Source organism: Rissa tridactyla, chromosome 2 (genome assembly GCF_028500815.1).
Source record: "Rissa tridactyla isolate bRisTri1 chromosome 2, bRisTri1.patW.cur.20221130, whole genome shotgun sequence".
NCBI lineage: Eukaryota > Metazoa > Chordata > Aves > Charadriiformes > Laridae > Rissa > Rissa tridactyla.
The window spans coordinates 142867277-142884955 of NC_071467.1; the positions used below are offsets into that span (position 1 = coordinate 142867277).

General features: G+C 39.4%; 1 protein-coding gene across 1 annotated transcript in view; it reads right to left on the minus strand.

The window, feature by feature from the left end:
* Window positions 1-17679, minus strand: part of CDK14 (cyclin dependent kinase 14) — a 328196-nt gene that overhangs the window by 113606 nt on the left and 196911 nt on the right. Inside the window, exon 10 of the mRNA XM_054190745.1 lies at window positions 16275-16368. Coding sequence (XP_054046720.1) covers window positions 16275-16368 — 94 coding nt within the window. The remainder of the gene's footprint in view (window positions 1-16274; window positions 16369-17679) is intronic.

Below are 17679 nucleotides of genomic sequence, written 5' to 3' on the forward strand. Positions count from 1 at the left end.
AAAAAAACCCTTGCAGTGATGATATATGGTAAAAGGAAAAAGAAATTCAACAACCACCATTTTATATGCATAATGGTAATGTCTAGCAGAATACGTTTAATGTGATCTGCATTCATTCCAGACATTAAATGAGAATTACGGATTTAAGAGAAAACAAGGCTGGTTAGAAAACAAGCTGATTGGGGTATTTCTTTTGCAAGTTATTTTGTGAATGGTCTAACCATTGTCTTATAAAAAAAAAAAAAGGCAAAAAAAGCGCAAGGTATTAAATTCTTCCAAGAGCTCTAAGAAGTACCTGATACGCAGACAATGAGTACAGGACACAACAGCAACAAAAAAAAAAGGCACCTCCTCACCAACCCCATAAGCTTGTTCCTGCTGTACGTGAAGTGATACTGTTTTGTGAAAAGATAGAAGTTACTGAGGCTCACCCTCTGAGGTGAAAAAAGAAGCAGTAAGAACAGAATAAGGCTGACTTACAACAAAAGGCTGACTCTTTCAGGCATCAAGTGGAATATCGTCATTCCATTATACGTGGGTAATACTCCACTTGCTTTGAGCATAAGGAGTGACTTATGATGAAGCTGGCTTCAAAAACATTTAGGTAACGTGCCAGTACGGATGAGGAAAGCAAAATATGAAATTACTATCAACATTCCCACTAAATTTTAACAACACACATTAATTAAAAAAGATCAAGTCCAACTAATATTTGTGTTCTAGCTCTGTCAAGGATGAAAAATGAAGTACTTGAACAGTAAAGGACCCAACTGTTCTCAACATCCTTTCCCCACAGAGTCAATATACAAGTAAGTCCTGCCAGGAAACCTTTTTAATATGTGATTTTTCAAACCTTACTTTGTGTATATAAATGATATTTGAGTAGCTGCCTCCATCGATAAGTTAAATTTATCCCAACACTGTTTCCATGCTGTTTGTGGTACAAGTAAACAAACTCATGGTTCTCTTAATACCCACGGTAACCACAGCTACCTTTCTGAGGGACCCTGGCAGAGACACCGCTGCAACTGTGCTAACCATTAGGAAGACGACGGGGACTGGAGACTTCACAAACATGCTTGTCCGCCTTCGCAGAGCTAGCGTCTACCTACTCGCTCTACACAAGCTGGGCGCGACAGCTGGGAAGAGGAGGAGAAGAAGGAACAGAACAGGCATCACCACAGACCCAGCACTGCAGACCATCAGGACAGGATTAAATTAAATCCCCAGCCTTACGACAAAGCACTACCAAGGTTTCATATGCCAGTTTCCTTAACTGCTCAGTCAGGGGAAAGTTTTGTTTATTCCAAAAAGGACTGTACTTTGAATCACAGAAACAGCTCTGCTCAATGAGATGACTTTTAGGAACTAATTCTGTCCATAATCCGATCTAAATTGGAAAAAGGGCAAACCCCGAGTCTTTTAATCTAAATTTCACAATGAGAAAAAAGCAAGTGTGAAACAACTCGTACTGGGCTGTAACATCCTCCTCCTATAGGTAATCAGCACATCTCATTGTAACATCCATTTTAGTAACTTATAACTTCCATAAAGATTCATATGATGGAAGAAACTAGTTTTTTATTTAATGATTCTTACTAAAACATTTCTGTGAATGAGACTAATGCTAAAAAACACTACGAAAACAGGATTTGGTGAAGTCATTTTGAAAACAGAGGAGCCTATGCTTTAGAGAGATAATCTGAAAATAGTAGCAAAAGGAAAAAAGGCGAACTCCTCACAGGGACTGCACTTTCTCTCAAACCAGCGCAACCATGCAGCAATTTAGCCAAATTACAAGTTAATTAAAAACCGTAGTACACGCTAAAAGGAGACATTGCTTAGCTCCAAAGCAAAAAGAGGGCTCCTCTGTGAAGGATGCTCCATGCTAAAGCAGCAGAACTGAGAACCTGTCCCTCCAGCTTTCCCAGCCACCTGTGCTGAGGAATGTCCTCCATCAGCAAACAATCCCATCATCAGAATAAAAAATCCTGACATTAAACAAGACTTAGTGTTTCTGATACCTGCTTTGGAGCTGCATAAACTATAAAACAGCTCAACAGGATGAAACTGATCCTTAGTAAGAAGGGAAAAGAAGATAATTTGAAAGCTTTTGTAGACCTCGAAGATGTGGATCAGGAAAAGACTGGGAAGAAAATTCATGCAGAAGACTACAGCTGACCTCAACAAATTTCTTTCCCATATTCCAAGGAGGTAAGTTTGCTTTTTTGGCATTGCCAGAGTTTGTGAGCTCTCAAATAAGGCTACAGAGAGGGAATGATTTCATCAAGGAAGGTCTTGGTGGTAACACATGTGAAAAAGCAGCTGCTGATGATTTCTGTGCTGGAAGGTCTCTTCCTTACCATTTGGGAAGAAACAGAATGGTTTTCTTCACTGCAAAGGAGAAGGAAGACAGCAATTTTCCGTCAGAAGGACCCCCTGGCTCTCAAGTCATGCTTGTTTATATATCCTTTAAAATCTGCTCTGATTTACTTTGTACAGAAAGAGATATACTCTGCATTTCAGATTCCCTCCCTGTTTATGTTGTAAAGCCTTTGGAATAACCCCCCCAAACAGACAGTCCTCTGCTAAATATGCTCTTTAAAGATTTATTTCAAGTTTTTTTTACTGACTTTTTTCTTTAAACCAAAAAAGGGAGGGGAAAAAAAAAGCCAAAAGCCTGTGGGAGGCTTTTATGAAATGTACTTCCACAAGCCCTGCTGTGCTGGCTCAGCAGCTGGCTCATTTGAATTCCAGGTATGCACTACACAGGGTTTTTTTGGAAACGCTGGCTTATCGGAAAAGCAATGCTGCTTTTGGATCATAAAGCTGGCTTTATGGTCTTTTTGAAGACCATAAACTGGCTCAGTTAACACACACAAATTCCTACTGAGTGTTGCAGTGTCCAATCTCATTGGCAAGGGCAAAGCTACACCATCGCATCAGGTTACTTAAGGGCTTAAAGCTGCCATTCAACTGGAGAGCTTTATTTAAATAATTAACGGACCAAATTTATGCATCTCTGTATGAATCATCATAAAAACAGCAAGGAAAACATTTTTGTTTAAAATAAAATGATGTTTCTTCACTATAGCATTGTTTAACTACAACCATTTGAACAAACCAGCACATTTGGGATCACAGCCATTCCCAATAAGGATCGCCACAGCACCAGGACCTGGCCCAATGGTTTTCATAGAAACCAATCCACGATTTCCCAGAGCAAAACCCCACTCCGAAGCAGTGAGGCGCGCTGTACTCCTCCCGTACTGGAAACCCTTTGTCTCTGGCCTGGTGCCCAGTCACAGCACATCGGAGGAACAAGCGTGCCTTGTTATGACACCACACCAGGACTCGCCATTCCTTATGCACAAGGAACAGCATATGCACGGCACAATAGATGCTCATGACATGTTCCGCTTACATGACAGAAATAAATTTGCAGTGGAGAGGAAAGCTTTTGTACCAAGGCGGATAGAATATTATAGCTGGGCTAACTGAGCTCATCGTCTGAAAAAAAACAAAAGTCATATCATGAAAATTCTTTTTCTCACCTAAAAAACCTGGGGAGGTAACATATACCGAGACCTATATATTAAGCCTGGTGCTTAGCATTACAGAACAGCATGAAACTAGAATCAGATCAGATCATCCAGAAGTTTGCCAACTCCTTATTTTGCCAACTAAGGTCTTGATCTTGTAATAATCTCAATTTTGAATAGATCTGTGCAGCCACATGAAGCCCAGTGAAGCAGTGGGTATTTTGTCAAGTTTTTTTAAGCGACCATTTGTTCAATCTGCAGTAAATGAAGGCAGACAGTCATGCTGCCATTTGAAGAATGCGTGGGTCCAGGTGTTACAATATTTCTGAAACAGTGAGTGCATTAATAATGAGCTCCAATTGTGTTGGGTATATGTGGTGGATATAAGAGCACTCTTCCTGGATGTCCAAATATCCTGCTGATTCCTACACTGAACCTTATCAGAATTCCCAAATCGAATCACTTTTAAAAATGTCTAACCTTATCACTAAAAGTCCCTTTCAAGTGATTCAGTTTCAAGTGTGCCTCCTACAATAAACCACAGCATGATGCTTGGTGTATTCTTTCCAAACAGCAGTATTTTGCTGCTAAAAAAGCAAGAGTTCTATACTTCTGAATCACACGAACAGAACAAGCAAGCAGAACGAAAAATGGAGGTCTCTGAGTAGTACAGAAATTTATTTTTTTTTCCTAAAAACAGGGGAAATATCAGCCTACTTCTGATGGAGAGACACTGGCTATAAAAGCAGCTGACACATTTTAAGTGGGGTTGAGGCAGAATCCCAGGGAGACACTCATTTTCATCCAGAGGACACTAAGATGAACGGGGAGGCTGTGGCTGAACAGAACCCATATCCTCCACTGCAGCGTAGCACGCTAGCACACCTCACTCCAGAGCATTTTGGCAGTTGCCAGTGAATTCTTCACTGGAGCATCTACCCAGTTTCCTGACACCTTTACCCATTTCCTTGGAAGTCCAGTTAAGAGGGATGGATTCATTTTCCTGACGCCACGAGGTACATGCCAAAATGTAGAGATCAGAAGTGGGTTTCAAAAGAGTGACCAATTTTGAGACGCCCAAGTTTTCTGAAAATTGGAAACTGTGCGATTTAACCATTTATGGCTCATTTAGCAGCTATGGGTTTAACAATCAGCTGGCAGGTGGCCTAAAAGTTTTCATTTTGCTTATCTAGATGAAGGTGAAAGCAGGTGTCGCTCAACCGGAAGAAGCAGCTGCACTCCCAGCTTCAGTGAACCCCTTTGTTTGCTTTGACATTAGCGCACTCAGTAACCTTGCCCGTGCCTTCCGAGCTCTCAAAAACACCAGGCAGGAGGGATTAGGGTGTTGTCATCTCCCATCCCCATTTAACCTTGCTCTAAGCCACGTGCAGGGCAGCTGCAGTAGCAGTCCTTGCTCGTTGCAGCCTTGCTTTTGGGCAACAAGAGAACTACTTTCCCAGAGCTGCTGGAACTGCTCCTCCCTACTCCGCGGAGAAGGCAGCTGCGAGGACTGGGCAGGATTTGAAGAACTTACTGCCTACAGCTCCAAAAGGAATCGAGAGGGCTTGCACTGAAACAAACAACGGTGAAGTGTGAATGAATGAAGGCAAAGCCTCAAAAGATTGGAGATGCTCAAGACCTGCATAACACGGTCCACTCTTTTTCAGGAGAAAAAAAACCCAAAAAAACCCAAACCAGGGGAGGAAATGGATAAATAAATAAATAGGATATGCAAATACAGAAATGAAAATTTGCACAGACACATGCCAAAGAGCTTCAGTACTGCTAGTAGTGAATAACGACGGAGAGGAACTGAAAGACTGGAGTTACAGTTTCTTATCACCCAGCCAAATACATTAAGGTCCACGGAAATGCATAGCCTGAAATACTGATGACACAAAGGCTGAAAAATGATGGGAGATCAGGTACAAGAACAGTAAAATGATTACATTCATTCTTTAACAAGGCAAATCATAACATTTTGGAGGTAAATTTTAAATATCTCACTGAATTAGTAGACAGGGAGATGTTACACCAACAAAACAAGGGTAACTAACTACGCAAGTCATCAGAGAGAAAAATCAACATCTCTACATTGCAGGCACTGCTGATCTTTTGGACTATGTGAGGAATGCAGGTGAGCAGCATGATGTTATCATTTAGTTTAAAAGCTGCAAAAGCAACAAAACCATGAAAGCATTACCGAGAATAAGATAATATAAAGCAAAAGTGGTAGGAAGATGCACTGAATGTACATTTTACTGAAAGTAAATGAAGCCCAAAGAAGAGATGACTCTAGCAAGAAACAGGTCTTTCACCACCACAGAATCATAGAAGTGTCTAGGTTGGAAGGGACCTTTCAGATCATTGAGTCCAACCATAATCATGCACCACAGCGGTTAACATCCACTGGTCTTACAAATTTATTTTTTTTTAATAGAATAGGGTACTGCAGGGATTTCATTAAAAGCTCCATAAAACAAATAAAAGAGGATTTGCCCTGGCTACAGTTATTACCCTGCTTTGAACTGCTGAACAGCTGATGAAGTGATATGAGGCAGCGAGGTCAGCAGGACCATGTCTCTACCCCTCCCTTTCCAAGACAGAGGAGCAATACCAGCTCACCCTAACGAGCCAATGCCGCAGCATAGCAAGGTTATTAACCAAATATCTCAGTCATCAGACCAAAGCAGACTATATCAAAATGCCCAGGATCTCCACAATCCAAATTATTAAGGACTTTTTTAAAGTAATTAGGGCAACGTGTTGTATGGATGCACACCAAGATGAGACACGAAGGATAACTAACAGATTGACAAAATCCCTGGCTGCACTCCCTCTGAATTTACTGAAGGGACAGTTCAGTGATAAAAAATTTATGCAACTTTTCTTTCTCTTACGAGAAAAGCACAGTTACCAGCTATCGTAAAATAATTACATTCAGGATACAAAGGGAAAAAACCCACAAATATAATATGTTCTAAGATGAAAGTGAGCTACAATGCAAACAATTCCCGTTTGAAGAAAGGAAGTAACTGCAGAGTATTTTTAAATAACTTTAAGAGTAATTGAGCACAAGTTATTCTAAAAACATAAATCTCTCTTTATGACACAGCAAAGTTTAATCAAATTGAAAGTTCACACGGTCAACTGATTTCTCACCCATGAAAAGATATAGAAATCCAACCATAAACTTTCAGTGCAGTAAGTAGACGCCTAAAAATTTCCTTTGATTTCTCCTCTGGATGGGCAATCATATTTATGTGAGAACATACCTATTGCACCGCACTACGCGCTCTGTTAAGAATTTACTGTGTGCTGTTCTGCTCCATCACTGACAGGTTTGAGAGTTTATACCATGGCCATTTGGATCACGTTGTGCCTCGAAAAAACACCATGAAGAATTCTCATTATGTTCTCAGAAAACATTATTAGCTCTCTCTGAGGTACTCGGAAACAGACCTCAATTGCCAGAAGTACTGCTACGCAGTGATATACACGTGCACTCTAAAGACAAATAGTGAACACAGGACATTTTTCTTCCTGTAACTGACAGCTAGAGAACCCAGTTTTGCTATGGCCTCCAAGTTATTTTAAATGGAGCACTCAGAAGACTGAGGAAGGAAGAACCAACACAACAAGAATGAAACATAACATTGTATACGTCAAAACCTGGTCTATTTATTTCACACTCAAAAAGTTGAGAATACCTACTGCATTAAGATCCTAGTCAGGTAATTCTCCTCCTTTCAGTTCCTGTATGAGATGTCTTTTTTTGGACATCTTCTTATGAAATAGAATATATTTCTTTTCTGTAGCCTTTTTTCTTTCATTTTCCTACTTATTAATACTGATTTTGTCCAGTATTTTTCAAGGCACTTTCAAACTAATCCAGCTTTTTTTCCTGTTGGTTACTTTTCTCTTACAATAAAAAGACAGTAAAAATAATAGTAGTAATAATAATAATAAAACTATTATAAGAAAAAAATAATCTTCATTTCTTTCTGATTTTCCTTTCTCTGTGAAAGTCAGATAAGTAATGGCAACACACAAATAGTGGACACACAGAAATTGTGTGACAGCATTTTTGTATGCATATATAAAACTCAGGCGAGATTATACAAAATTTTCAACATATGTCAAATTAAACGCCTAAATTATTTAACTATAGCCATTTAATGAACTAGAACAGCAGCTGTTCTAATCAAGGTGGATTAATGTTAGCCCTTGAAAACTTGAAACCTCTTGAAATCACTAAGCTTATCCAAAAATTTACATTTAGCTTATAGGCAGATACTGAGGCTCAGTTGCTTGTGTAAATGGCAGTGACACTTGAAGACAATCTTATGGCAAGTGCTCAGCATCTTGCTAAATTAATACCCAGTCTAGGGCACTGATTCAGGAAACACCGAAACAGGTATTAAAGTGTTATTCAACTTCTGTAAATGGTACCTCAGGCACGTGCATAGGCTGAAGGGGATGTTTCCCCCAGATTCCATGATAGAAAAAGCTATATACTTTTACCAGTTCTTAGGAAGGCAGAGGAAATCAGCTATTATTCTTGAAGTCTTTAAGGAAATGTGCAGACAAGCAAGGCATGTCAATCTCAGATTCTCATAACCTGTCTCTAAAATCATCTAAAACTACCTCACGTTGATTTTTAGACATTTGCAACTTTAAGAATGTCTGAACTTGAGCTACGGATTATAAACAACAATTTTGGCAATCAAGATGCTCTTCAGAAAACCTGGCAATGTGCAATTCAGACACAAGTAAAAGAGGAAAGGGAAAAGAGAAGATTCAAGTGTATTAAACATTGTTCCTTTATTTATGAAACAGAAGAAGAAAGCAATATGACTATTTGATGTCCTATTGTTTATTATCTTCCGTAGTAAATAAAGCCAGCATATCAGAGCAGGTTTATGAATGGGCCTGTGCTTTTACATGGCACAATATTATCTTGTAGCACAAGTTTTTGGATAACAGACCAACACTTTAGTTCTGAATGGGCTTCACTCCCATTTGTAATATGCACAAAATGCTTGCAACTGCATTTCTGCTTAGTGTCACCTTCGTGCAAAAATGTTGCACGTGGACACAATCTCTACAGAGAGAGATTTTACACGGGGGGGGGGAAAAAAGCTATTTCTATGGTGTATGGGGCCAACAAGGAAGGTGCCTGCAAGGGATGTACACCAGTGTAAGTAAACAGAGCTGCACTGATTTACACCAGCTGAGTCTCAGCACATTTTTTTCAATGTATTGCCTGGAACCACCCTCTTGACAGCCAGAGGCAAGCCTGGAAAAGAAACAATGCTTCTTTATAATTATAGCCCATTTCTCATTCAGTAACTAAAATATGGCCAGATACTAAAGAAACTTTCCAGTTCCAAAGAAAACCACAAAGCCATTGTTTTCCACTGAACCGTGTCTTAATTTGTTTTCTTTTTCTGATAGCGAATTACTCTTCACATTTTGCACTAGCGAGCTGATAATAAGCCAAACTCTTGCAATCCCAGCCACACTTGGGGCTTTGCTCAGAATTAGCCGGCTGGATGGCAACATTTTCTCACAAGCAGATGATGACACCTACGTGCAACAGGTTGTGTGACTGGCTGGCCTGACATCCAGCCAGCCCTTGAAAGTCAAGGATGGGGTAACACATTCTTTTTTTTTTCCCCCTTCTCCTCTTCCATCCTGCTACCAGGCTGGTAGTTCCCCTGGCAAATGTCCATCACATACTGCTCCATATTTTTATGACTTTAAACATGGATAAATGGGAGGTTCTGTGTCCCCTTTTCTAAAAGAAATGTTAACACAGTGAGAGATATAACTTCAGTATTTTTTAAATTCTCCTTTCCTGATACACTGTCATGGCTTTGGCTGGGATAGAGCTGACTTTTTTGCTAGCGGCTGGTATAGTATTATGTTTTGGATTCGGGATAAGAATAATGTTGATACGGCTCTAATGTTTTTAGTTGTTGCTAAGCAGTAAGACCTTTTCTATTCCTCACACCACCCTGCCAGAAATTGGGCTGGGAATGCACAAGAAGTTGGTAGGAGACACAGCCGGGACAGCTGACCCCAACTGGCCAAAGGGGTATCCCAGACCATATGACATCATGCTCAACGTATAAAGCTGGGAAAGAGGAAGGGGGGGACATTTGGAGTGATGGCATTTATCTTCCTAAGTGACAGTTAGGCGTGATGGAGCCTTGCTTTCCTGGAGATGGCTGAACACCTGCCTGCCCATGGGAAATACTGAATGAATTTCTTGCTTTGCTTTGCTTGCATGGCTTTTTCTTTACTTATTAAACTGTCTTTATCTCAACCCAGGCACTTTTCCTCACTTTTGCTCTTCTGATTCTCTCCCCCATCCCACCAGGAGAGTGAGCGAGCAGCTGCGCGGTCCTAGTTGCTGCCTGGGGTTAAACCACGACACGCACATACTTTTTTACAAGATTGCTATTTTTAAATTCTAGGTCTAGTTTGTTCCCCCAATACCACGTGGGTTTAATGATACAAGGCAAAGAACAACACAGGCTACAGCTACACAGACATGGTGAGGACAGGAGCTCTTTATAAGAGGTAAATGCAAACTAGCATCAAATAACTTGCCTCCTGCTATAAGGGGAAAAAGACTATGCAGTGATACAGAAAACAATATAATGCAGTCAGAGAGATAAAACTGAGCTGAAATTCCTTAAGAAGTACTCTTAAAAAATCCAAGATCATTTACAAACCATGAATACATAGAAGATTTACTTTGTTTTTAAAGATCATCTTAAAGGTTAACTCACCTCATACTTGCCTAGTTTAGAATGACTTTCTTTTGAAGTTTGGTGTAAGACATAAAGCCCAGAAAGGGACCAGGTAAAAGTGGTATCAGTGCAAATCCTGCAGGCAACTGCAGTGAAATACTGAATAAGTGGTAACAACTGCAAAGAGAAGATCCTCAGGTAGAGAAGCCTGCTATTAATTTAATTAATTTTAGTGGTGCTGAAGAGAAGTGAAATATTTTGCATATTGTTATAATAAAGCAAAGCAGAGGTAAATTCATTAGCAGGACATAATACATTGCACTTCACTCATTCTACTTACATGCTGTGTTACACAAGACAGAACTCAGCAGTCAGGTTTCTACTTAATTAGAATTTCAAAAAAACCCCTCATTTTCCTCATGAAGTCATTGGTGGGAGGAAAAATGGAGAGGTGGGAGGAAAACACAAGCTATTTACTGAAAACTTTCCCCCTCTAAGCAAGAACTATCTATTTTACAAAGATGAAGACTTTTTCTCCAACTAGATTCATCACCTACAACACATAAAGCACCATAGATACCATGCCTACACAAAATAAAATTTCAGCTCAGACCCAGCCACACAAATACATCTATTCCATCAGAGATGAACAAGCTGTATTTCAGAGCCAAATTATTTACAAAGTGACAGAAAAAACACATATGGAATAACGGAACAGGAATAAAAGACCAATACATTTGACTGAACGCCTCATTACACAGGTTAACTTCAAAACCCAATAGTTAAAAATACTCCTCCCTTCGGTTTAGCATTGCTAGCTTCCCAAAAGACATTAACACAACGTACCAGAAAGCCCAGTTCCTTCACATCTGTCGTAAGCTTAAATGAAAGTATGGCCTGTTAAAATGTATTATTTCAGGCTTTTGAGGATATCAGTGACATGAAGCAAACTTTCAGATACAGAACTACAGTGAGAAAGCTCCACAGCTTCACAAATGCCCGTTAACATTAGAGTCATGGAGGAAACACTACTAGCTTGTGTTACGTGACACAAGACACTTCAGGCATGTAGTCATATATATGTATGTGTATGTATATATAAAAGAAAAAAAATATTGCTAGCCTTTTACATCTTCAATAATAGAAGTAACACTTCCACTCCCATTTAAAAGGAAAATGCCATTTCCACAGCTATCTGAAATGGGAAACTCTTGCAAGTCTTTGCTGTACAGCTCTATGCAGAAAGCTAGCATTTCTGGCGTCGCCCTTTGGCATACCAGGCTGCTGCGCTCAACAAATAGATATTGTTCTCTTTTAATTACTTTTTAATACTGTGCATTATGGCACCCAACAGAGCAATAGCATCCAATACCAGAGAGGAATCCTCGGCTTTCTGCGATATGTGTGTCAGGAAAGACAGAAGCTTCTGGCTGCAAACTCCCACTCCCGCTGTGCCACGTTACCTGCAGCGTGAGGCTCCTGTGGCGCACATGCATCCCGCAACCATGTTTGCAGAGTGAATGCCCATTTACAGATAAAACAGCATTTAAATGCCGTTGTCCTGCCTGTGCAGAGATCTACAAAGTATCAGGAGAACTCTTTGTACATTATTTGTACAGTGAAATGTAATTTTCAGTGCAGTTGGCACCAAGACTGAAGTTCAGCTGACGCACAGATTATTCCCTTATCAGGAAGGCTTCGGAGCCTGGAAGGAAAATTCACTTTGATCTATAGGGGCTCCCAGAAACCTCACATAAAGTAGAAAAGACAGAAATACCCTCCCACTCAAAAAATTCTCTCCAGAAGAAAAATGAAGCTAGCACAAGACATTCAAGTCTGATCTGGTTTGAATCTGTTACGAACAGCACATACAAAAGCACAACCTTGTATCAAAAGCAGAGCTGTAACCAAGTTGGTACCTCCAGTGGGGCTCAGGGTAGGGCATGCACCGGCACACTGCAGGCTTCTCTCCCTGTAATCAGCTTAAACGCTCAACTAATTCATGCTGATCATCACCAGATTCAAGGAGCTGTCAGTTCTCTCCCGTGCAGGGCCAGCTTGAAGGCATTTGGTGCAGATTTTACTTCTAGACATAATTAAAGCTTATTTACAACGGTCAGGTTCTCCTTGATATAGAAAACCTCAAAGTTTGCATCTAGAGAAATGTATGCTAAGAAACCATCAACAGGAACAAGCTACTCCGCATCAGAAGCCAAATGATATTTCCCCCTTTTGTGTAGTTTTATTTTGATTCAACAGATTGCCTCACATATTTTTCCTATTCCCACGGTTTTACTGTTCAACGTGTACTTGATTGAAGCTTCACCCTGACTAAATAGAAATGCTGAGATTACTGTATCAGATTATTGGTCCGTGAGACCTAGCACCTTGCAACAAAACCTCAAGCTGCTTGTCTCAGAGAATGGCAAAACAAACAGCTTGTGGGATCTTCTCAGCCGTGCTGGAAATGATGACACATCACTAGTTTGATACTTTGAGGGAGAAAGACTTGGTAGCTCTTACAGGCTGCAATTACACTTACGCTCGTATTTTCTACGATGCCGTTCTACCCAGAAAGTAACCTCAGTTCCAATACGTAGGGAAAAAGTAGGAGCAGAGATGTAGTAGTACACTGATTAAACCAAATCACCTCTGCATTAAGACATTTTATTCACTGTTAAACCTCTTTGAAAAAGCAACCTACTTACACATGTGATTTCCATTGTATTTGGTAAGTACAGTTATTCACACTTTTAGATATAGGTGGGAAAAAGAATTCATGTTATCAGATCCAAAGTGTGACAGTAACAACTTGCAGATTGCTCATTCATCACCATCTCGAAGTGCTGGTCCAATTCTGAGAACAGATTCTGGTTTATAAACCCTTACTATTTTATTGAGGCCTATCGCAGTAATAGAACCTGAGAATGCTTATTATAAACAGCTGCTGTAACAGAAACAGAGAATCAATGTAGATTACCATTTAAAAACCCACAAGTGTTTACACAATTGAAGTCAGAAAACACAAGCTTTAAGAGAAAAGTTCTTAAACAAAACTGAAAGATCAATCTATGTTCTTAATCTATTATATACAATAACTTAATTAAGCCATTATTAAACATAAACAAACATCAGTCACAAGGAGGAAGAAACGTATGTGGTGTGCTGGGTTGCATCTACTCTTGCTACGTAGGGATGTGAAGAATGCCAATGGCAGAAATACGCAAAAGCATTTAGAGAATCTCTCTGACTTCCACTTGATAACTGCTGAAACAGCATACATACAATGTATTTTAATTTCATTTACATAATAATGGGAGATTATACAATAGGAAATGAAAGAGACATTTAAACTATTATTCACATTAAATTTTGCTCACTTTTCCTGACTCTTATTTCTTAGCATTCTGTGACTTTTGTACTACAATGTAACCGATTTCCTAAAAGCCTCAAGCTGCAACCTGGACTCTTAGGTGCTGTGGATGTAGCTAGGACGAATAACAACGGCAACAGATACGACACAAACTGATAGACCTTTGCTGCAAGGTGTGTATTTTAGAAGAGGACTACACAACAAAAGGATTAGTGTGAAGGTGGACTGTACCTTACACCATTTTCAGAAGACTGACCTTTGTTACAAGAAAACCATCACTGCTGGACATTGAAAATGTGAACTATGGGGAGACTTCGTGGAAGTCTTTTATTGGTTGATCTGTTTCTTTCACAGCTGTGTAAGTGCTCACTGTGTGGGAGTTAATTGTATTAGTTATCTGGTATAACAACCTGATTAATTTTGTACTTCAGCGCTATTAGCTACCACACTATACATGATTCACTGGAGAATGAATGAATCTAATCCTTCTGTTCAAATACAAAACCAAACAAGAATAATCCTTTGTTTTATAACTTTTAAATAGATAACTTAAATTCTTAATGATGCTTAGGGTACATTAGGAAGGCACTCACTGAATCTATTTAGCTAAGGATAACTAGACACTTCCATTAGGAAAGCCTAATTAATTGGTATTTAAAAATTAACTGATTTACAATGGATAATGAAACTATCCAGTCCAAAATTTTACTTTTTTTTTTAAAAAGGTTTGTAAAAGATCAAATTGAAGAAACAGTATCAATAAATTATCCCCTGTTATTTCAACACTGGTCTCAGTATTTGCAGCTGCAGTTTTAAAATAGAATTTTAAAAAATTGGCAGGTCTCTAAACTCATCCTGGGGTGTGTTTATCTTGGCATTTTAATACAAGTAATTGTGAGGATCAGGAAGATAAAAGAAAATGGGAATATACGAAAGCTTTACAAAAGGCATACAAAAATAGGTTATACCTACCCACTATCACTTTTTGCGCTATATCATACAATCTCATATGTTATAGTGCAAAAAGGTCCTGTTAAAGGATTTCTGCTGTTGGAAGTCTACTTAATTTCCACAGCAAAAACACTCACCAAAATTTTACCACAATAAATGAGATGAAGCCCCAAAGAGGAATTTATTGTTTTCAAAATGTCACATTCTATAAATAAGGAGGAAATTTCATCCCAATAAATGAGAAGCATAAATAATTTAAGAAAGCAAAACCCTAAAACTGGCCCAGAAGCTGCTAGCTTAAAATACACAAGCTGGCAAACAAACGAAGCAATTAGACACGTCACAGGAACTGCTCAGAACCGCTGCTCCTTGAGTACATGGCAGCCCAGCTATTTTTCCACAGCACAGAATTTTCAGGGTATTAGCCAAGCAGGCAGAATAACAAAATATTTTACAGAAAATTAGATATTTTTATATCGTAATCAAATAAGGTCTTGTTTTACAGGGATATTTCTTTCTGAGTCACTCCTAAAAGCAGTTGCTAAATTTCTTTATGTTCCAACAAAAGACATATAGTACAAGCAAGTCTGAGTAAAATGAAGAATCTAAATTTTATAAACACATTATGGAAGACTTTCTCTCCCTCCCCACAGGGCAAAAAAGAATCCCAAGTAAATCCTCTGCATCAAATGGCTACTAGCAAAATAATCTTTAAAAGAAAGGGTATACTCATGCTTCCCCTCCTAAATTTGTGGTCAGAAGCGAAACAGAGATTGCCAGGTTAAGGGAAGATGCTGCTCTTGCGATACTTTCCCTGATGGCCACCCCACAGTACCAGGGGGCAGGCATCAGAGTAAATGAAACCCCTTATTGGGGAGTAAGAAGAGTCATTCCTGAGCCTTTTGAAAGGGAACTGCCAAACCCAGAGCAGAATGGGAGAAAGAGCAAGTCAAAACAAAAACAACCCCACAACCAAAACCCAAACAAATAAAAGACACGAAAAACCAAAACCCACAACACTGGAAAGAAAAAATGTGTAAATGATGGTTTATGCTCAATATAAATTACCTCTTCTTTCACTCCCAATGTGGATGCATCATCAGTGCCTATGAGCTACCCATATAGCTTCTGAAGGGCCCAACCAGGCTGCAGAGGCAGCAGTCAAGGACTCCTGTTGAACTTGAGTATAAGCACGATTTCTGATTTCCCATTTTGTTTCTCACCTCATTTCCTGTCTTACTTTTCCTTTGTATGTCTGTTTCACAAAAAAATACTTGGGACTGACATTACAACATTAGCATAATATTAATAAAGCACCAACCAGAGTCGTCCTTTTCAATCACTTGCAAAGTGAGGATGACAAACTAGCTGCATTTCCATTGCCTTACTCTTGGAAAGCTTTTTTCCTACAGTTGTATAATAATCTTTCCGTAGATCATTTGAAAAACAGTAATTGAAAAAATTAGGATCTGATCTTATTACATAGTCTTCAAGAATCTAACAAGTAAACTGTATCTAGCTTGTGGACTAGGCTTCTGATCCTTGGCTCTATCAGTAATATAATTTCTGACACAAAGAAGTATGTGAGCATTTATCAATCAATCCTTTGTTTTCTTCGCCACATTACTTCAGCTATAAAGAACTTACCAGAAATATCCTTTCAAGTTGATCTTGAATGTCTTTCATTCCCGGAAAAGCAGCGACCCCTTGAATCATTTCTACAAAGATACAACCCACTCCCCTACAGAGAAGAGAAGAGAAAAAAAAAAAAAAAAAAAAAAAAGAAAGCATGCAACATTAGAAAAATTTCTTATATATAAAATGGCCATCAGAAGTGCTTTTGTATCCATCACCAGTATTTAAAACATATTTATTTCTTTACTTTTTAAAGTCAACACCAGACTGAAGGACAAGCATGTGCATTTACTACAACCAATGTATATATATGAACATTTCTCAGGTGTTTGAAGGCAAGCATAGAGGTAGCAGGAATATAGATGGGAGCTGTTGAGACCAGTGAAGGCACAGCAGCAGCTCTCTGTTTGTATGAATGCTTCCCAAGCAGCATACTCATGCTTCCAAATAAATCCTGGGGATGTGGGCATGGCAGTGAGAGAGCAATGTTGGGAGAAGCTGAATGGGGACATGAAAGCTCACTAGAAGGAATTGGCATGGGAGGAGAATCTGGAAAAAAATTAGGAAAAAGGAAAAGTGCATGTGGCTGCTCACAGTCGCTGAACTAAGCTACTGCTCAAATGCAGGTGACTACAGGATGGGCTTGCTTGGGCTTTCTTTCCTCCTCTTCCAGCACAAAATAAGTAATCCTGAAGCCCACAGGTCTGGGGGGCTGCTGACCCCATCCCCCAGAAGCTCTGTCTGAGAGGTGCTGCCATGGGCTGAGCAGCCACGGGCTCCCTCCTCTCCCCATCGCGACAGCCACCTCATTACAGCTCCTGTCCCTGGGCTCTCACAAAAGATACTTCACATGAGTCCCCCTCATCCCACTCAGTTAAGCCAGAAGTATTGGGAAATCAGCAGGAAAAAAGTATCTGAGACATACTAACTACAGCACAAAGAATGGTTTCTCAGAAGTTGAGGAAAGTTTCTGTAACTAACTCAAATTTCAGGTAACCTGTGGACTTCCCACATCTGAGAAGCAAAACAAATTACAAACTTGCATTTGCATCTTCTCTGGATGAAGAAGAGAGCTCCAGAGCTGCTTGTTCCACCAGCAAAAATAATTTTAAGAGAAAACATCCCCTTGGCTATCAATAGGACACAGAATTTGATTGTATATTTTAATTTGTTAAATTACATTTTTTACATACACTTTTCTGCAACTTCTGCATGCAAACACCTACGTATGCTGTATAACTATGTCTCTATAAGTAACCACACAAAAAAAACTTCACCCCAAACAAATGCCAATTCAATAACCCAAAATATATATCAAAATGAACCAAGAATTTGCAAAACTAACTACTCTTCCTGAAACTGAATTGTGTTTCTGTGTCAGAAAATCCCAGCAATAGCCTGCAATTCAACTTTGCTT